The sequence below is a fragment of the Symphalangus syndactylus genome, chromosome 9 (genome assembly GCF_028878055.3).
Source record: "Symphalangus syndactylus isolate Jambi chromosome 9, NHGRI_mSymSyn1-v2.1_pri, whole genome shotgun sequence".
Lineage (NCBI taxonomy): Eukaryota > Metazoa > Chordata > Mammalia > Primates > Hylobatidae > Symphalangus > Symphalangus syndactylus.
Window position 1 is genome coordinate 14,867,140 of NC_072431.2, and position 21,786 is coordinate 14,888,925.

Sequence of the window (21,786 nt, forward strand, 5' to 3'; positions counted from 1 at the left end):
AGCCCAAACTGAGAAAAGTTTTACAAAGAAGCTTGACGACCTCTCGCACTAAGCCAGAGTACCGCCACCTCCATCAACCGAGCGCCAAAATTATCCGACTTACAGATGTGACGGGGCGCAGCGGCCACCGTAAAGCGTAAGAAGCGCCAAGCGCGGGTTCCAGTCCCGCCCCGCCCCGCCCCGCCCCGCCCCGCCCCGCCCCGCCCGCCCCGCCCCGCCCGCCCCGCCCCGCCCCGCCCCGCCCCGCCCGCCCCGCCCCGCCCCGCCCCGCCCCGCGGCCTGCGTGCGTCAGAGATCACGTGCCGCGTCTCCCGTCCCTACAGGCAATCCGGCGCTCCCCTCTTCCGGAAGTCGCGCCGGTGCGCGCCGGACTCCTCCCACCAGCGGCGACGTCAAACTCAGCTCCTACCACTTCTCTGTCTCCGCCGACCGGCGCAGGGAGGGCTGCCTTTTCCTCACCGTATGCCTTCAGGCTTCCAGGCCGCTGAACTTTACGAGCGAAGGCAGTGCAGTTACTCAGTGTGCCGGCCTCGGACGCACGTGAGTAGAGTTTGAGAGGACAGAGGCTGGCTCCCGGCAGGCCACGCCCGCAGAGGCCTTTCCCCCTCTCCACAACTTGTGCTCTACTTGGTTCCGCCGAGACCCACGACGGTTCCGCCCCCTTCTTCCTTGTCATTGATGTTGTTGTTCTTGTCAGTGCCGCAGCCCCGACCGCCGGGAGCTCGAACCCGAGCCAGGGCCGCCCGGGTGGCGCGGTGGCGGCGGCTGCGGCTGCAGCAGCTGCGACGGCTGCGGGGGCTGCTCCGGGTACTGCGGGGGCGGCCGGGAGCCGGCAGCCGGCGGCGGGGCCGGATGGCTCTGTGCGGGCAGGCGGCGGGCGCTGCGTCGCTGCCTAGCGAGCTGATCGTACACATCTTCTCTTTTCTGCCGGCGCCCGATCGGCTGCGGGCCTCGGCCTCCTGCTCGCACTGGCGTGAGTGCCTCTTCTATCCGGCCCTCTGGCCCCAGCTCCGCATCTGCCTCCGCGTCTCGCCCGCGGAGCAGCCTCGGCTGGAATTCCTCATGCGCAAGTGCGGCTGGTTCGTGCGAGAGCTGCGTGTTGAATTCGCCGCCGAGAACTACCTGAGCGGCGGTGGCCCAGGCGACGGAGGTGGCGCGGACACCGGGACTGGAGGGGAGGAAGTCGAGGCCCTGCAGCTCTCAGCTCGTTGGCTGGAAGTGCTGCGCACCTACTTGGAGCTGGTGCTTTGCGTGCTGGTCAGCATCCGGAACAACAGGTAGGCTTGCCGCGAGCCCCGCCCCGCCCGGTAACGGGGGGTCGCTCCTTCCCCGCACTCCGACACAGATTCTGTGCGTAATACGCGCCCGGCCAACTTCAGCGTTGCCTTCCTCAGTGACGGAGAGTGTTGGTTCTAACCCGGCGGTTTCCTTGAGCGGAAAGGCATAACGGGACTCATCATGATACTTTATAAACTGTGGCGGACGGGGTCTTTAACAGACACCGCTTCTGGCGCCTTCCAGGCACTCATTCATCCTCTCGGTGGCCGTGGGATGGAGCTGACAGGCGCTGTCATTTTTCTTTTTATAGATGGGAGGGTGAGGCCTGTGGGTGAGCCTTGGAAGAAACAAAACATACACATAACACGATTTGCAGACTCTGAATCTGTTAGAAATAGTTCATGGTGAGGGAAGGAGTAGGTACTCATAGGACGCTGCCTAAAAGAAATTTTGTAACAGCCATTTTCTTACCAGAAATAGTTTCGGCTAACTGAACAAGGCCCGAAGAGAAGGAGGAGTGTTTGTTAAAGGGATTGGGGAAGAAGTTGATCTTCAGGGCTGAAAGTCCCTCCCCATACACCACCACACTCAACTTGTCCCTAGTAGGTCACCTAAAAGTAACAGTCGTGCGGAGAAGGGGGGCAGGCAGCGAGGGAGTTGGCCAGGGTCGGCAAAGGGTAAGCACATAACTGTTCTGGTTTTGCATCAGGATTTCACTGTAATTCTGGAACCTTATATTCTGACCCAGTATCGCTCCCAGTCATTTTTCTCCATCGCCACCTCCAAAACCCTATTAATTTAGATCTTCTGTATATGGATATTCTAAAGAACCTTACAGTAAGACTCTTCTTAGAAAAAAGTTTAGAAGTTCCCAAAAGTAGCACCTTACATAGTAAAAATACTTCAGCAGTTTCACATTCACTGTGTTATTTGAGCCTCTCAGTGACACTGTGAGGCAGGGCAATGATTAATATCCCTGTTTTATAGAAAGGAACCTGACCCTTCCTAGGATCAAGTGATTTGCACATTGCTGTACGGCGTTGTTTTTATCCAAAGGCGTGTACTTTCGCAGTAGATAATACTGAACATTATGTTGAACAAGGTTGAGAGCAGTCCCTGGTTTAATGCTAGGAGATATATGTAGCTATAAGGTTTTATATCTATATCTATATCTATATATATATGCGCCATTAATCTGTGTCTTAATCCAGAAGTCAAGAGATAAGTATATAGCTCCAAGTTGTATCGGGATATGGCTCCATTATTCCAGTTGCCTGTGTGTTTCCCCAGCTTTTCGCAAGACATTCCATTTCCTTACTTTTGTTTTATCTGGCAGGAGAGGCCATTGAACCTAAAAACAGGTCTTGATTAGGTTAGAGACTTTCTCAGAGTTGAATGTATGGCTAGAGGACCAACTGACCCAAAAGTTGCAAAGTTTCAGTCAGTGAGCACTTACTAATGAGACCAAGGTTGAGGGTGAATTCAATGAGTGAGTACCAATTAGATTTTTCTGTACCGAGATCAAATTGCACTTTTATGCAACCATCCAAACACTGTATGTGCCTTTGACCCAAGTAAAAAGAAGACTTGAGAAGTGTCTAGTTCCTTTTAAGTATTTTAATAACTGGTTGGTTGGATGGGTGGATAACATACAGGCAAAACGGAGATATTTCACATCTTTGCTTTTTAGCTTAATTCTCCTGTCCTTGTCTTCCTTACCCCTACAATTTTTATTAGCATCCCAGTCTGCTTCTCTATAAGGCCACCCATGCCTGCCCTTCTGGGTCAGCTATCACTTCTATGCAAAAACATCACACCCATCATCCCTAATTTTAAAGTTTGCTTGTCATCTACTATTACCATGGTGTTGTATGTCATGCTGCTTTGGTAGCATATTCATTCTATATGTCTCAAATTAAAGGGTTGTGTAATTGCATGTTGTTTGTACTAATGATACATCAAAGGGTTTTTGGAAATAAGTTAATCTCATCTTTATTATTGAAAGCGTTTTGAGATACTCTGTGATATTGGAAAAGTTAATATGAATATTAAATCCGTAAATAAGACTAGTTTCCTTTAAATTTTAACAAATCTGAAAATGTTTTAAACCACGTTGTTTATCAGTGACTGGTAAAGCCTATTATTTCTTCCTGTAATCACTTAAACTATAGACTTGGGACATTTGACATTGCTCTTTACATTTCTGAGTTAAATTTACAATGGTTTTGCTTTATGATTTCTGCCATTCTATAAGTAGAAAAGAGGGGGTGTGAATCATACCAGATCATAAGCATTCTGCTTCCAGGCTTTGTGCTGAATTCCTTTATACAGTTCATACAATTCAGACTGTTATTTTGTTTTGTTCCAGTTATTTTCATGTCCCTCAGGAAAATAACTAAAAGTATAAACTTGAATTGTGGGAATTTTTCAAGGGTGCTGATCTTCAGAGAGGACAACTGGCATTTTGTTTTGCTTGGTTCCCGGGTTATATATGTACATGTATTCTCATAGTGATTATAGTTGCCATACCTGTATCTTAGGTTTTAGGAACAACTAATAAGGATAAAGAAGGTGCATAAGTGCCTCTCTGAGGGTAACACACAGTCCTTCACGTTTCAGAAATTCCTTCTCTACAGGGCACTAGGATACCTGTCTTCTTCATGAATAGTAAGAACAGAAAGGCAGTAAGTACTCATTCAACTGTATTTTAGGTCACATAGGCTGAATTTCTTCTGCAGTCGTTCTATAAGAAATTGTACCTAGAAGTGCAAAACAACAAATAGATATAAATGCATTTTTAGCATTTAGTCCAGTTGTCAAGTTGAGTACTGCCTATTGAAATGCTGTATTTCAGACTCCTTAGGAAAAATGAGAGTCCATGGTAAGATTTATGATAATAGGTAATAGACTCAGTCACTAAAAATACCTGAACAGTAGCCATAGGCACATTGTCTTCATCTGGTTTATGCTTTTATGGGCTGTATAAATGTTTTACATAAGCTTTTCTTGGGTGAAATGCTGTTAGGGGCAGTACTTTTTTGTTGTTGTTAAGAATTCATATTGTTGGCCTGGGTGGTGACTCACACCTGTAATGCCAGCACTTTCTGGGAGGCCGAGGTGGGTGGATCACTTGAGGTCAGGAGTTCGAGACCAGCCTGGTCAATATGGCAGAACCCCATCTCTTTTAAAAATACAAAAATTAGCCGGGTGTGGCAGTGCATGCCTGTAATCCCAGCTACTCGGGAGGCTGAGGCAGTAGAATCGCTTGAACTCAGGAGGCAGAGGTTGCAGTGAGTAGAGATTGTGCTACTGCACTCCATCCTGGGTGACAGAGCCAGACTCCGTCTCAAAAAAATAAAAAAAAAAAGAATGCATATTATAACAGACCAGAGAAATTTTGTATAAGATTGATTTTCTTTTTAAGATTCTGTGTACAGCTCTAACTGCTTGTATGTAGATTGACCATTTCATGACCCTGTCTGCTTATATGCCCTGTAAGTAAAAAAGGATCTATTAATAATACTTAGATTTGGGTCTTGTTGATTTGGCAGGCACAGTGAAGGAGAATCTTACCTTTGTATTGTTTCCTACCAAGAAACAATAATAAAAATATTTAAAAATATTTGGAGACAGAGTCTTGCCCTGTGACTCAGGATGAGCAATCATGATCATAGCTCACTGCAGCCTCAAATTCCTGGGCTGAAATGATCCTCCCACCCCAGCCTTCCTAGTAGCTAGGACTACAGGCATGCACCACCATGCCTGGCTGATATATTTTTTTTAATTTTGCATAAAGACAGGATCTCACTGTGTTGCCCAGGCTGGTCTCTAATACCTGGCCTCATATGATTCTCCCACTTCTGCCTCCCAAGGTGCTGGGAGTACAGGTGTGATCCCCTGCACCCTGCCTAAAAATGCATTTTAAAATGGGTTAAAAATTCCCTGGACATTTCAGATTACTACCTAAGATGGTAGAAAATGCCTTGAAGGTATTATCTCCAATAGTTTTTAGCCTTACTTTCCTTGAAATATTTCTCCTGTGGTAGTATAATAAATATGTATAACAATGTTTCATCTCTGAGAGCTTTCTTTGTTATCATTATTTACTTTAAAAAGCCCATTTACAGAATAAATATATTAAAATATACTGGGCCTGTGACCAATCTGCCCTGTTCAAGAATTAGTTTCCTGTGACACTGCATTCCCAACAGACTCCTTACCTAAAAACTGACGAAGAGGTTCCTTAAGGATAGCCTCAAAATTATTGAGAAGGAAAGCTAAAGAAACTAACCTCCTGGCAGGCTGCTATGAGAGGTTTTAGGACTTTTTATTCCACAGCTGTATTGGCAACTGATAGATGGAATAGAGTGTAAAACTTAAGGAAAAAAAAGATAAAATTTTTTGACTGTGTTAAATGAGGGTGTTAAGCAGCTTTTGAGTGGAGTGATTAAATATCTCTATTTTAATTTGTTAGTTCTGAGGCAGCCTTGGGAGAGTTCACCAAACTTGACCAATTTATTTAGGAGCTAAAATGATAGTTATAGAAAATCTAGGGTTTTTTCCTCCAATTATTGAGAGCGTACTATGTGCCAAGCAGGGAAGACATGCTTCTTGTTCTCACGGAGTCATTCTAGAGGAGGAAGACAGACAGAAACAGGTAGACAAAAGAAAGAAAGATTATTTCAGATTGTGAAAATAAAATCTGAAAACAGAAGGATGTAATAGTCACTAGGTGGCAACATTAGGTAAAGTGTCAGGGAAGACCTCTTTTGAGAAGGATATTTGAGCTGCAGCCTGAATGACAAGCGTTACCCATCTGAAGACCTGAGCAAATAGCATTCCACACACAAGAAACAGTAAGCGCTCAGGTCTTGAGCCAGACAAAATTTTGGTGTGTTCGAGCAGTAGAAAAGAAAGTGTGACAGGGCTGTGGCAAGTGAGGATGAAACTGATGCCATGATGAGTTCCGAGAAGTTGAAGAAGGAAGAATTGGGTAGGATTATTTAATGAAGTTCGGAATATATTCCAAGGATAGAAGTCACTGAAAAAACTTCTAAGGACAAGAATAATGTAATATCATTTGCATTTTAAGGCAATCACCCTGGCCATTTTATGAGCGACTCAGGGACCAAGAGAGGAAGTAGGGAGACAAGTTGGGAAGCTTTTATTGTAATCTAAGCAAGAGATGATGGTTGCTTGAACTATGATGGAGGCAGGAGAGATGAAAAAAAGTGGATGGATTTTGGAAGTATAGCCCAGAGTACTCACCAGTTGGAGGTGGGTAGTAAGAGAAAAGGAAAAAACAATATTTTTTCATCATTTCTTTCTCGCTCAATTTTCTTGTCCTTATTACTGTTAAAATTATCTTTTAATAGCATGTTAAAAAAATAAAAAATAAAAAACAAATAGCATGTTAAATAACAACCGTAAGTGTTCGTTTTATTTAAATACACCTTTTGTGTGTAACCTTTGGGATTTGGGGATGGTAGTTATTCTTAGATTAGGGGATGGTAATTCTTAGATGGAATTGTAAGTTCTGGGAAATAACTTCTGGTTAACGGGTCCTAATAAAGCTGATAAGGAATACTGTTGTAGGCCGGTTATTTATTTCTGGGTTCTAATGTTGTACTATCAAATATGGCAGCCAATAGCTACAGATAGCTATTTAAATTTTAAATAAATAAAATTAAAGATCCCATTAGTTCCACTAGCCACATTTCAAGCGCTCAATAGTCACATGTGGCTAGTGATTACTATATTGTACAACATAGAATAGAACACTTCCATCCATAGAAGAAAACTGAACTGGACAACACATCTCTAAACTATTTGTGTTCATTTGATTTGGCTATGACCGTTCATTAGCATTTGTGAGGAAAGGAAATAATGTTACTAAAAGAGTATAATGTGGATGTTAAAACATGATACTGAAAGTGGACTAAGAAGAATAGAACCAGCCTGAGAAAATTTCATGCAATGATGGTGGATTATTTTAGCTTTTATTAATTTAAAAAAGGAAAAAAGGTATATGTCATGATCTCTCTTATGGAATTGGAAAAGATTTTAATGTTTTTAAGAGCATCTTTTTAAAGAACCATATTCCTTTATGTTTCCATAGCTAATTCTTCTTAGCTGTAATAACTCTAAGGTGGCTGCATTTTGCATTTTTCTGTTGTTCCTATGTATTAAATCAAAGAAATAATTTTGGATCCTCTGGAAAGAAAAGAAACTGACCAAAGTTTACTACCATAGATGAAGTTCCCCAATTCTGACCCACAGAAGAGAGAACAAGGTCATCAGGCCTGAAATCTCAAGCATTGGGTCACAATTGTGCTAAACAGTCCCAACAGGAGTCTGAGAAGAATAATAAGACAATAAAAAATTGTGATGGTTGTTTAATTCATAAGGAAATTCTTGTGCAGTATAGAAAACAAGATATCTCATTTCAGTGGAATTTTAATAAACATTTTTTCTGACACGGAGTCTCACTCTGTCACCAGGCTGGAGTGCAGTGGCATGATCTCGGCTCACTGCCACCTCTGACTCCCAGGTGGAAACAATTCTCCTGCCTTAGCCTCCAAAGTAGCTGGGATTACAGGCATGCGCCACCACGCCCAGCTAATTTTTGTATTTTTAGTAGACTGGGTTTCACCATATTGGCCAGGATGGTCTCAATCTCCCGACCTCATGATCCACCTGCCTTGACCCCCCAAAGTGCTGGGATTACAGACCTGAGTCACCACGCCCAGCCTTAACATACATACCTAAGTTGTATGTTTCTATTTTCTGTTTCCACAGCTAATTAGACTTAGCTATATTAACTCTAATAAAAGGTAGCCGCATTTTGCGGTTTTCCACTGGTTCTATTTACTACGTCAAAGAAATAACTGAGAATGGGATTTTTAGTTTTCTGGGAAAATATGTTGTTTCAGAGGGATTCCTAATGTATAATGTAACTGAAAACTGGTCTGCCCCCTAAATTTGTGGTGTGTGAGATGTAGCTAAATAGACTTTAATTTTTTTTATAAACTAAGGTAAATATACTATTCAACAAATATTTTTGAATGCCAGACCCTGTTTTAGTATTTGGAGATATAGCAATAATCAAAAGGCCCTGCCATCACAGAGCTTTTTCTTATGGAAAAGAAGACAGAAAATACATTAAGTGAAATTATAAGATCTCTGTTGGTAGTATATGCTACGAAGAAATATAAAGCAATGAAGGGAGATGGGAATAGTGGACTTAGGAGTGTTGCTATTTAAAATAGGGAAGTTAAGGAGGGTCTCAACTGCTGAAGTGGTATTTGAAGGTAGGGAGGGAGCAAGCCAGGTGTCTATTTGGGGCAAGTGATTCCAGACAGAAGTAGGAGTAAGTGGAGTAGCTCTGTAGTGCAAGTACGACTGGCATGTTTTAGAGACAGCATGGTGAAAACCATTATCGTAAGCTAAAACAGAAACAGAAAACCAAATACCGCATATTATCACTTACAAGTGGGAGCTAAACATTGAGTACAGAGAGTTATAAAAATAGAAACAATAGACACTGGGGAATACAAGAGTGGAGAGGGAGGCAGCAGGGTAAGAGCTGGATACTGTGCTCACTACCTGGGTGATGGATTCATTATTACCTCAGACGTCAGCATTACACAATATACCTTTGTAACAAACCTGTACATGTACCCCCCCAATTCTAAAATAAAAGTTATTTTAATTTTTTAAAAAGAAAGAGAACATTACTAGAGACCTAGAAGTTCCCTTTGTGCCCCCTACCAGTTACCACTCCTTTTCCTCAAAAGTAACCATTATCCTGACTTCTAACACTGTGGGTAACTTTTACCTCTTTTTGTACTTCATATAAGCAAGATTATACAGTATGTTATCTTTAGAATCTGACCTCTTTTGCTCAATGTTGTATATCTGAGACCTCACCATAATAGTTGTTCATTAATTTTTATTGATGAATAGACTGTAATTTATCTATTCTATTGCTGATGGACATTTGAATTTTTTCCAGTTTTTGTATTTAATGATCATTTCTATCTACATACATATTTGTGCACTTCTTTTTAGTGCATTAATGTAGGCATTGATATTGGGCTTATACGTAGGAATGAAATTTCTGGATCATACCGTATACATATGCTCAGCTTTAGTAGAAATAACCAAAAAGCTTTTCAAAATGGGTTGTCCATTTGATACTCTCATCAGTAATATATATGAGTTCCAGTTTTTCTACAGTCTTACTAACGTGTTAGCAAGTGTCAGTGTTTTTAATTCAAGTATATTATATTTTTTAATTTGTATTTCTCCAATAACTTTCTGTATGTCCTAAATGAGTCCTTTGATAGTTGTAGTTATTACCAAATTCTCCCTTTCATTGTATTAAGCTTTTTTTATTTTTTTTTTTTTTGAGATGGAGTCTGTCACCCAGGCTGGAGTGCAGTGGTATGGTCTCGGCTCACTGCAACCTCGGCTTCCCAGGTTCAAGCAATTCTCCTGCTTCAGCCTCCCAAGTAGCTGGGACTACAGGGATGTGCCGCCACACCCAGCTAATATTTGTATTTTTAGTAGAGATGGGGTTTCACTATGTTGACCAGACTGGTCTCGAACTCCTGACCTTGTGGTCCACCTGCCTTGGCTTCCCAAAGTGCTAGGATTACAGGTGTGAGCCACCACCACGCCCGGCCTCAAGCATTTTTTAATATTCAGAAGTTCTTAATTTTAAAAAATTCCAATTTATCATTTTGTTCCTTTATTGGTAGAGATTTTTGTGTTCTACTGAAACAAAAACTTTGTTACAAAAAAGCCTGCAAAGTCAAAAAGATATTCTCTTATGTCACCATTTAGAAGCTTTATTGTTTTACACTCTACCTAGTAATAAATGCTTATGAAGGGTGAAAAAAGAAAAAGACACAGCATGGAAAGCAATGAAATGTCGAAGTCAGCCAGGTAAGGAAGAAGGTGATATGGAAATCTGTAGGCATTTGTGAGGCTCTTGTAAGGACTTTGACTTTTACTCTTAGATGGGGTGTCATCAGAGAGTTTTGAGCAAAGACAGTGATATGATCTGACATTTCAAAAGGATCAGTCTGGCTACTGTGTTGGGAATAGCTTGTAGTAGGGCAAGGGTGGAAGCAATGAGCAGAGTTAGGAAATTGTTGCAGTAATCCAGGCAAGAAGTAATGGTGGCTTAGACCAGGGCGTGAGCAACAGAAGTGATGAGTAGTATGATTCTGTTTATTTTGTTTTTTGTTTTATTACTTTATTGGAGATGGAGTCTAGCTCTGTCGCCCAGTGTGGAACACAGTGGCACAATATTGGCTCACTTCAACCTCCACCTCCCAGCTTCAAGCCAATTCTCCTGCCTCAGTCTCCCAAGTAGCTGAGACTACAGGCACGCGCCACCAGGCCTGACTAATTTTTGTGTTTTTAGTAAAGACGGGGTTTCGCCATGTTGCCCAGGGTAGTCTCGAACTCCTGAGCTCAGGCAATCTGCCTGCCTCAGCCTCGCAAAGTGCTGGGATTACAGGCGTCAGCCACTGTGCCTGGTCTGTATTTATTTTTATTTGGAGGTTTTCTAGAAGTGGAATAAAGTACAAAGAGTTAGATATGATGTTCTAACATTACAATGCCCTTCTAATTGCTATTCTCTAAATACATCAAATATTTTTCCCCTTTTTGGTTATTGTTACTTGTGCGTGTGTTTGTGTGTGTGTGTGTGTATGATTTGTACTCAAAAAAAATAGCTAGGATTTGGATACAGTTTATTATCTGAAAACATAACTAACTTATGGTGTTTAACTCATTTACCACCAAGCACTTGTACAGCAGTGTTCTGTTCATATCGTGTTATATAAATTTGGGTTAGTCTGTTTAATTGCCCCCAGAAACTTCCTGGTCTTCCTTACTATGGTAACCTGAAATTTTCATTTTTCTTCTTTTTTCTCTTTCACTTTTCTGCTTCGTATAAACTCATTACTCCCTGAAATTTGCCTAGGTCTAACCTTCATATGAGCTATGGACTCATATGAAGTCCGTTTGTGGTAGGACTGAGCAGAAAGGAAGAAGCCAGTGGTACTCCCTATGCTGATTTTTCCCTCCCCTTGCATCCAAATCAATGGTCTAATCACCTGTGGTACTAGACCAAGGTAAATATGTCTTTCCATACAGATGCTCATCACATATACTCCTTAAGTTGAACAAAAAAAGGGAAGAAATAAGGGCCAGAGTTGGGCTACCTTTTAATCTGGTCTGTTATTCAGCTGTTGCTGGTAACTTCAAAAATGAATCCTACTTTTCAAAACCTCAAAAGGACAATTTTTGTTCAAGGAAAAGAAGAAACATAGTCACGTGAGGCAAGAGTCTTTGATCTTAACGCCACCTTCTCAAGCCAACCACCTTCATACCGATGTCCTGTTGGAATCCACACATAGACCACAGAAGTCACCATCAGGGTCACAGGGCTGGGTAATGCCCATTCATAGTGCCATGCTTCCGAGGGCAGAGTGGATGTTTTCTTGACATCCCCTAAAATACTAAACTAGCTTTCCTATGTTAACGGCAGTATTCAGCAACTCTAGGAGTTAGGCTTCTTTATTATTTCTATTTTACAGATGGTGAAACTGAAGCACAGAGTAATTAAGTGAAATTATTAGGGTTACACAATTAGAGAAGTGACTGCCTTGTTTTCTAATTTTTCTTGTGAAATTTTTAACACACACAAAAACTAGACACATGAACCCCCATTAATACCATCACCCAGATTCAGTAATTTGAAGATTTTACCACATTTGCTTGCTTGCTTTTTTTTTTTTTTTTTTTTTTTGTGTCACGGAGTTTCACTCTGTCCCCCAGCCTGGAGTGCAGTGGCACAATCTCAGCTCACTGCAAGCTCTGCCTCCTGGGTTCACGCCATTCTCCTGCCTCAGCCTCCCGAGTGACTGGGACTACAGGCGCCCGCCACCACGCCCGGGTAATTTTTTGTATTTTTAGTAGAGAGGGGGTTTTACCGTGTTAGCCAGGTTGTTCTCGATCTCCTGACCTCATGGTCCGCCCGCCTCGGCCTCCCCAAGTGCTGAGATTACAGGTGTGAGCCACCAGCACCCAGCCGCTTTCTTCTTCACTGAAGTATTTTAAAGCAATTCCCAGATATCATTGCCATTTTACCTTACTAAAGTATGCAGGTCTGAAAATTATGGACATTTCTATGTATAACCACAATATCATCAATAACAGAGTTATCAGTAATTCCTTGGTATCATCTGATTTTTAAAACCAAGTTTATTTTTAAAACCTTTACTTCTACTCCAAGAATCTAATAAGCCCACAGATATTTAGAACTTAACCACCATAACTTTTCATGTCATTGGCACACAATATATTTTAGTAATTAAAGAAGCAAAAAGTAGGAGAGCAGTCTGTATGCTGTTTCTAAGTTGTAAGTGCTTAAGGATGTGCTTTAGCTCTAGATCTGGAACTCATTACTTTTAAAAATACTGTTAAAGAAGGACAAAATTAAGTAGAAGAAATTCATTCTCTTTTGATGATCGTATATGGCCTTTTGCATGCTTTAGAAAGATTATCAAGCACTGTTTATGACTTTGTGATATTTCACAACACATTTTAGGATTTACATAGGGACTAGTAAATAGGTTATATCCTATCAATATTACCATAGGAATCAAAGTACATTAATTTGAAGAATTAAGATGAAACAAACTTTCTAGCCAACTGTAATATTTTTCCAGTATTTTTTGTTACATGTCTTTTAAGCAAGTGTTATTTGTGGACATTCTGCAGGCAATAACCCTGTTGATTTCTTTAATTCACTTGATATTCAACAATAAATAAATGAGTGAGTAAATAAACTCAGGTTACTGAGTTCACCTTAGTTAAAAGGATTATGTAGCACAATTCCCTTATTTATTACTGGTATAGTCTCCTGGCCTCAAAATGAGATATCTATTTATTACCACAGCCCAGTAGGTTCTGTTGCAGTATTGCTGCCTAGATGTTCTTTTCAGTCTCTTTACTATATGAAACAATAATGAGCCACCTGGAGGCTATATGCAGTTTCCTTGGCTTTAGCATGTCGTCTATAATCTAATTTCAACACCATATATTTGAAAGCTGCCCTTGAGTTGTCATTTTTTTTTTGTTTTTCTAACTTTTAAACTTAATTATTGTTTTCCATATCACTTAATACAGTTTCATTTTGAATTGAAAAATAAGTACCTAAAAGCGTTTTTTGCAAATGTTCATCCTATACTGCGCTAAAATACGTGAGTTATAATTTTTCCTATCACTTGAGTAAAACCATTATATTCAAACACCTGGTTTAATTATAAGAAACATCACTTAGTGGAAGTTAAAACCTCGATTCTTTCCTTGCTGTACTTTAGTGTTGTAGTCTGAAACAGGTCACTTCAGTTTCTTCATCTACAACAGGAGAGGAATGAATTCGATAATCCCACAAATCTTCTGGCTTTAAAAGTATATCTCTCATTACATATGTAGGGAAAGTTTGTGCATGTATTGTGTACCATACTGTAAAGGGATTATTACCATTTCGTTGCTGCAATTAGAATTTTTGTTCAGTTTCCTTTGAATGGCATATTTCTAACATTGCTAGAACATTTTAAATTATTGTATAGCTGGAACTATTCCAGAGAGTATCTTTACATTAACTTGTTAAGTTTTACTGTGATGCAGTTTGTTTTTGTTTTGTTTTGTTTTGTTTTTTGAGACGGAGACTCGCTCTGTCACCCAGGCAGGAGTGCAGTGGCATGATCTCAGCTCACTGCAACCTCCACCTCCCAGGTTCACATCATTCTCCTGCCTCAGCCTCCCGAGTAGCTGGGACTACAGGCACCCGCCACCACGCCTGGCTAATTTTTTGTATTTTTAGTAGAGACGGGGTTTCACTTTGTTAGCCAGGATGGTCTCGATCTCCTGATCCCATGATCCACCTGCCTCGGCCTCCCAAAGTGTTGGGATTACAGGCGTGAGCCACTGCGCCCAGTCGCAGTTTGTTAATTTTTTTAATGATTTTTAAGTAAATTTCTTATGAACTTAAAGGCTATATAAAGCAAATTTGACATGCTTTTCTGAATTCTTAAGTAATATGTGCTTGTAATAATAGAAAATTTGAGGCCGGGCACAGTGGCTCACACCTGTAATCCCAGCACTTTGGGAGGCTGAGGTGGGCAGATCATGAGGTCAGGAGATCGAGACCATCCTAGCTAACACGGTGAAACCCTGTCTCTACTAAAAACACAAAAAATTAGCCAGACGTGGTGGCGGGCGCCTGTAGTCCCAGCTAGTCGGGAAGCTGAGGCAGGAGGATGAACCCGGGAGGCGGAGCTTGCAGTAAGCCGAGATCACGCCACTGCACTCCAGCCTGGGTGACAGAGCGAGACTCCGTCTCAAAAAAATAATAATAATAGAAAATTTGAAAATTACAAATGAAAAAGCCCACCAGATATGATCACTGGGTACAATGTGATGCATCCTTCTACAAAATTGGGATAACAGTCTGTGTATGGTTTTATACCTTTTTCCATTGATTATATCATGTATTTTTTCACATACTCAAAAATCCTGTCATGAGGGCAAGATGACAGAGTAGGAAGTCCTAGCCTTTGCTCTCCCATAGAAACATCAAGATAACAATACTTGGGCCAGGTGTGGTGGCTCACACCTGTAATCCCAGCACTTAGGGAGGCCGAGGCGGGTGGATTATGGGGTCAGGAGTTCAAGACCAGCCTGGCCAACATGGTGAAACCCCATCTCTACTAAAAGTACAAAAATTAGCCAGGCATGGTGGTGCATGCCTGTAGTCCCAGCTACCTGGGAGGCTGAGGCAGGAGAATTGCTTGTGGATCATGAGGTCAGGAATTCAAGACCGGCCTAGCCAACATGGTGAAACCCCATCTCTACTAAAAGTACAAAAATTAGCCGTGCGTGGTGGTGCATACCTGTAATCCCAGCTACTTGGGAGGCTGAGGCAGGAGAATTGCTTGAACCCGGGAGGTGGAGGTTGCAGTGAGCCAAGATCATGCCATTGCACTCCAGCCTGGGCAACAGAGCAAGACTCTGTTTCAAAATAAATAAATAACAATACTTGTACTAAAATACCTTTATAAGAAATGCAGAATCCAGTTAATAAGTTGTAGCACCCCAGCCACATACATAACTGAGAAACCATGATAGGTAAGGAGAGCAAATTCACTTTGCCCACATCAGCTTCTCCCCCAAACTAGCTTAGTTCAGAGCAAAGAGGACCACCCGTGACTTCTCCCACATTGGGAAAGGAAAGAATGGAGCTTGCACTTGGCCATCTGGCCTCCTGGCATTTCAGTGCACCCCTGCCAATTTCTGCCTCACCTCATATCCAGTGCTGAAAAACTGATAGAGCCCAGATGCCTGGAACAACTGAGAACAAAAGGAGGGTGAGTGGCCTCCTACAGATGGCACTGTTCTACAAGATTGGGAAAAGGCTCAGAACAGAGGCTTTCCCTTTAGGAGGGAAATGAAGTGAGCCTCGTCCCTAAACTTTCAGTGTGGTACCCAAAGAGCTGGTTTCCGTCTCAATTCATGCCGCGTACTAAAGGACTGGTGGAGCCTGGATGCCTGTGACAGCTAGGAATAAAGGGAAATGGGTGGGTACCCCCTACAGCAAACAGTACTCTGTGAGACTGGAAAAAGTACTGTTTCTTCAAAGGCACAGACAACAATGCAGCCATACAAGCAACATGGAAAATCAAGAAAACCTGACACAATCTAAGGAAGAAAATAATTCTTTAGTAACCAATTAAAAAAAAAGGTGGATGTATTAATTACCTACAAATAATTTAAATTAATCTTCTTAAAGAAGCTCACTGAGTTACATGAAAACACTGGTAGAAAACTAAATGAAATCAGGAAAAGAATATATGAGCAAAGTAAGGATATTAACAAACAGAAACAATAAAAAAGAAACAAATACTGGTGCTGAAGAATACACTAACTGAACCGAAAAATTGACTACAGGAGTTCACTGAGCAGTTGATGATCGATCAAGCAGAAGAAAGAATCAGTGAACTTGAAAACAGGTCATTTGAAGTTATCAAGTTAGCAGAGCAAAATAAAAAGAATGAAAAGGAGTGAAGCTGTGGAACTCAATCAAGCAAAGATAAGGAATGGACATCCCAGAAGTAGAAAAGGAGTAGAAAGCTGTTTCAAGAAATAATGAGTGGAAATTTCCCAAATCTGGTGAGGGAAATGGATATTCAGATTCATGAAGGTCAAAGAATACCAAACAGGATGAACCCAAAATGGTCTAAACCAACACATATTATAATCAAATTGTCAGAAATCAAAGACAAAAGGTAAGTGAGATAAGTGCTGAAAGAAAAAAAAAAAAAAACTGTCAACCAAGAATAGTGTATTCAGCAAAGCTATCCCTCAGAAATGGAGAGAAAGATTTTACCAGGTAAACAAAAGCTAAAGGAGTTTAATCATTACTAGAACTGCCTTACAAGAACTGATAATGGGAGTTCTTCAACATGAAACAAAGGAACAATAACACAAAGCACATGACAGTAAAAAACTCACTAGTGAATATATAAACAAATAATGTTGTATTGTACTACTGGTTAATAAATCACTGTAACTCTGGTATAAATGTTAAAAGCCAACAGTATTAGGCCGGACACCATGGCTCACACCTGTAATTCCAGCACTTTGGGAGTCCAAGGCAGGTGGATCACCTGAGGTCAGGAGTTCAAGACCAGTGTGGCCAACATGGTGAAACCTTGTCTCTACTAAAAATACAAAAACTAGTTGGGCATGGTAGGGGGTACCTGTAAACCAAGCTACTTGGGAGGCTGTGGCAGGAGAATCACTTGAACATGGGAGGCGGAGGTTGCAGTGAGCTGAGATCACGCCAGTGCACTCTAGCCTGGGCGACAGAGCAAGACTCTGTCTCAAAAAAAGAAAAAGCCAACAGCATGAAGAATAACTCCAATAATTAATTGGTGGATATGTAATATTAAAATACATAAATTAGAACATCAGTAGCAAAGTATGCAGGAGCAAATTTGTACAGTTTTTGCATACAATTATATTGTTATCTTAAAATGCACTATTATATATATGAGATCATTTATGTAAGCCACATGGTAATCATAAAGCAAAAACACACAGGCATACCTTGTTTTATTATGCGTCATTTTATTGCACTTCACAGATACTGTTTTTTTTTGTACAAATTAAGGTTGTAGCAACCCTTCATCAAGCAACTATATTGGCACCATTTGTGCAATATCATGTGCTCACATTGTGTTTCTTGTTATATCTTTGTTGTTCTTGTTGTTGTCATCATCATTTTCTAGAAATTGTCTTGCTCTGACACCCAGGGTGGAGTGCAGTGGCATGATCATGGCTAATGGCAGCCTCAACTCCTGGGCTAAAGAGATCCTCACCTTGGCTTCCCAGAGTGCTTGGATTACAGGTGTAAGCCACCACACTGAGCCCACTCTTGTTATAGCTGATGTGATCTGTTATCAGTAATCTTTGATGTTACTATTGTAATCATTTTGGCGCCCCATGAACCACACCTATAGAAAATAACTAATTTAATTATAAATTGTGTGTGTGTTCTGACTACTGACCAGCCCTTCCTCCATGTCATGCCCTCACACTGAGCTGCCCAAATCCGTAAGAGATAATAATATTGAAATTAGGCCAATTACAGTTGCCTACACCTCTAATCCCAACAGCAGGAAGATCACTTGAGTGCAGGAGTTTAAGACCAGCCTGTGGAACATAGACCCCATCCCTACAAAATATTTTAAAAGTTAGCTGGGCATAGTGGTGTTCACCTGTGTTCCCATCTACTTGGGAGGCTGAGGTGGGAGGATCACTTGAACCCGGGAAATCAGGGCTACAGTGAGCTGTGATTGCACCACTGCACTGCAGCCTGGGCAACAGAGCAAGCCCCTGTCTCAGAAACGAAAGAAAGAAAAAATTAGGCCTATTAACTCTACGGTGACCTCTAATTGCTAAGCGAAAGGAAGACTCCCACGTCTCTCACTCCACGTCAAAAGCTAGAAATGATTAAGCTTCATAAGGAAGGCACATCAAGAGCCCAGACAGACCAAAAACTAGGCCTGTTGTACCAAACAGGCAAGTTGTGAATGCAAAGGAAAAGTTTTTGAAAGAAAGTGTAAGTGCTACTCCATCTATCACATGAGTGATAAGAAAGGGAAATGGCCTTATTGCTGGTAAAGTTTTGGTGGTCTGGGTAGAAGATGAAACTAGCCACAACATTCCCTTAATCCAAAGTCTAATCCAGCAGAAGGGTCTAATGCTCTTCAAGTCTGTGAAGGCGGAGAGAGGTGAGGAAGCTGCAGGAGAAAAAGCTTGAAGGTAGTAGAGGTTGGTTCATGAGGTTTAAAGAAAAAAGCCACCTCCATGAAAATGCAGGCTGAATCAGCAGGTGCTGTCGTGGAAGCTGCAGAAGATCTAGCTAAGGTCATTGATGAATGTGGTTACAGTAAAAACAGATTTTTCAGTGTAGACAAAACAGCCTTCTGTTGCAAGAAGATACCATCTAGGACTTTGATAGCTAGAGACAAGCCAATACCTCACTTTAAAAGCGTCAAAAGACAGGCTGACTCTCATTAGAGGTTAATGCATCTGGTCACTTTTAAGTTGAAGCCAGTGTTCCTTTGCCGTTCCAAAAACCGTAGGGCCCTTAAGAATTATGCTAAATCTACTCTGCCTGTGCTCTGTAAGTGCAACAACACAGCGTGGATGATAGCGTATCTGTATACAGCATGATTTACTGAATATTTTAAGCCCACTGTGGAGAGCTACTGCTTACAAAAAGGTTCCTTTTAAAATTACATCTCATCGACAGTGTACATGATCACTCAAGAGCTCTGGTGCAGAGGAACCAGGAGATTCATGTTGTTTTCATGCTTGTGAACACAGCATCTGTTCTGCAGCCCATGGATCCAAGAGTTAATTTTGACTTTCAAATATTATCATTTAAGTAATACATTTTATAAGATTATGGCTGCCATAGATAGTTATTTCTGTGGTAGATCTGGGAAAAGTAAATTGGAAACCTTATAAAAAGGATTCACCCATTCTAGATGCCATTCAGAACATTCATGATTCATGGGAGGAGATCAGAATATCAACATTAACAGGACTTTGTAAGAGATTGATTCCAGCACTCATGGATCATTTGAGGGGTTCAGGACTTCAGTGTAGGAAGTCACTGTAGGTGTGGTGAAAATTGCAAGGGAACTAGAATTGGAAGTGGAGCCTGAAGATTTGACTAAATTGCTGCAATCTCATCATAAAACTGGAATGCGTGAGAAGTTGCTTTTTATGGATGAACAAAGAAAGTGGTTTTTGAGATTAGAGTCTACTTCTAATGAAGATGCTGTGAATGTGTTGAAATTATAACAACAAGGGCTTTAGAATATTCCCTAAACTTATCTGATAAAGTAGCAGCAGAGTTTAAGGGGATTGAGTCCAATTGTGAAAACAATCTCCACTGTGGATAAAAAGCTATTAAGCAGCAGAGCATGCTACAGAGAAATCTTTCATGAAAGGAAGAGTCAACAGATGCAACAAACTTCATTGTCTTATTTTAAGAAATTGCCAGTCACTCCAACCTTCAACTATCACCCTGATCAGTGAGTAGCCATCCGATATTGGGACAAGACACAATCTCCTGACCTCGTGATCCGCCCGCCTCGGCCTCCCAAAGTGCTGGGATTACAAGTGTGAGCCACCGCACCCGGCCAAACATTACTTTTATATTAACTTGAAAAACAAAAAATTGTGTGACTTTCTTTATTTCAAAATTCACTTTATTGCAGTGGTCTGGAAGTGAACCTGCAATATCTCCAAGTTATGCCTGTAGTAGATACACAAAACATAAATATATAGCACTACAAAAAAATGATCAAATCACAAAGGAAGACAGCAAGAGAAGAAAGGAATGAAAAAAACTACGAACAAAATGACAATAGTAAGTCTTTACCTATTATTAATTACTTTAAATATAAATGGATTAAATTCCATCAACAAAAGTCATTGAGTGGCTGAATGAATTAAATAAAAAACAGGATCCAACCATGTGCTGCCTATAAGACACTCAGCTTTAAGGACAAATACAGGGTGAAAGCGGGGGAATGAGAAAAGATATTCCATCCAAATAGTAGTTAAAAGAGAGCAGGAGTGTCTACACTTATATCTTAGAAAATAGACTTTAAGTCAAAAACTGACACAAGAGACAAGGTCATTATAGAATGATAAAAGGGTCAGTCAGGAAGATAAAACAATTATAAATATATATGCATCCAGTATCAGGGCACCTAAATATGTAAAGCAAATATTAACATACCTGAAGAGAAAAATAACAATACAATAATAAAAGAAGACATCAAGACACAACTCTCAACAATGGATAAATCATCTAGACAGAAAATCAGTGAGGAAACACTGGATTTTAACCAAACTATGGGCCAAATGGCTGTAACAGACACATACAGAACATTCTATCCAACAACAGCAGAATACACATTCTTCTCAAGCACAGGTGGAACATTCTCCAGGATAAATCACATGTTAGGCTACAAAACAAGTCTTAACAAATTTAAGAAGACTGAAATCATGTCAGATATCTTTTCTGACCACAATAATATAAAACTGGAAATCAATAAAAGGAAAATTTACAAATATGTGGAAATTAAACAGTCAATAAATATTAAAAGGGAAGTCATATTAATTGATATATAATATTAATATTAAAATATTAAAAGGGAAGTCAAGGCCAGGTGCCAGTGGCTCACGCCTGTAATCCCATTACTTTGGAAGGCCAAGGCGGGCGGATCACGAGGTCAAGAGATCGAGACCATCCTGACCAACATTGTGAAACCCCATCTCTGCTAAAAATACAAAAATTATCTGTGCTTGGTGGCATGCACCTTTAGTCCCAGCTACTCAGGAGGCTGAGGCAGGAGATTCACTTGAACCCAGGAGGCGGAGGTTGCAGTGAGCCGAGATCTGGCCACTGCACTCCAGCCTGGGTGACAGTGCGAGACTCTGTCTCAAAAAAAAAAAAAAAGGAAGTCAAATAATATTTTGATACAAATAAAAATAAAAAACAACTTACCAAACTTATAGCAAGTGGCAAAAGCAATACTAAAAGGAAAATTTATAGCAAAAAATGTCCTATATTAAGAAAGAAGAAAAAGGCCAGGCACAGTGGCTCATGCCTGTAAGCCCAACACTTTGGGAGGCCGAGGCGCACAAATCATGAGGTCAGGAGTTTGAGACCAGCCTGGCCAACATAGTGAAACCCTGTCTCTACTACTACAAAAAATTAGCTGGGTGTGGTGGTGGTCACCTGTAATCCCAGCTACTTGGGAGGCTGAGGCAGGAGAATCGCTTGAACCTGGGAGGCGGAGGGTGCAGTGAGCCGAGATCACACCACTGCACTCCAGC

At 41.0% G+C, this 21,786-nt stretch overlaps 1 protein-coding gene across 1 annotated transcript in view; it reads left to right on the forward strand.

The window, feature by feature from the left end:
- The first annotated feature begins 678 nt into the window (after window positions 1-678).
- Window positions 679-21,786, forward strand: part of FBXO33 (F-box protein 33) — a 34,270-nt gene continuing 13,162 nt past the window's right edge. The window contains exon 1 of the mRNA XM_055291457.2: window positions 679-1,277. Coding sequence (XP_055147432.1) covers window positions 679-1,277 — 599 coding nt within the window. The remainder of the gene's footprint in view (window positions 1,278-21,786) is intronic.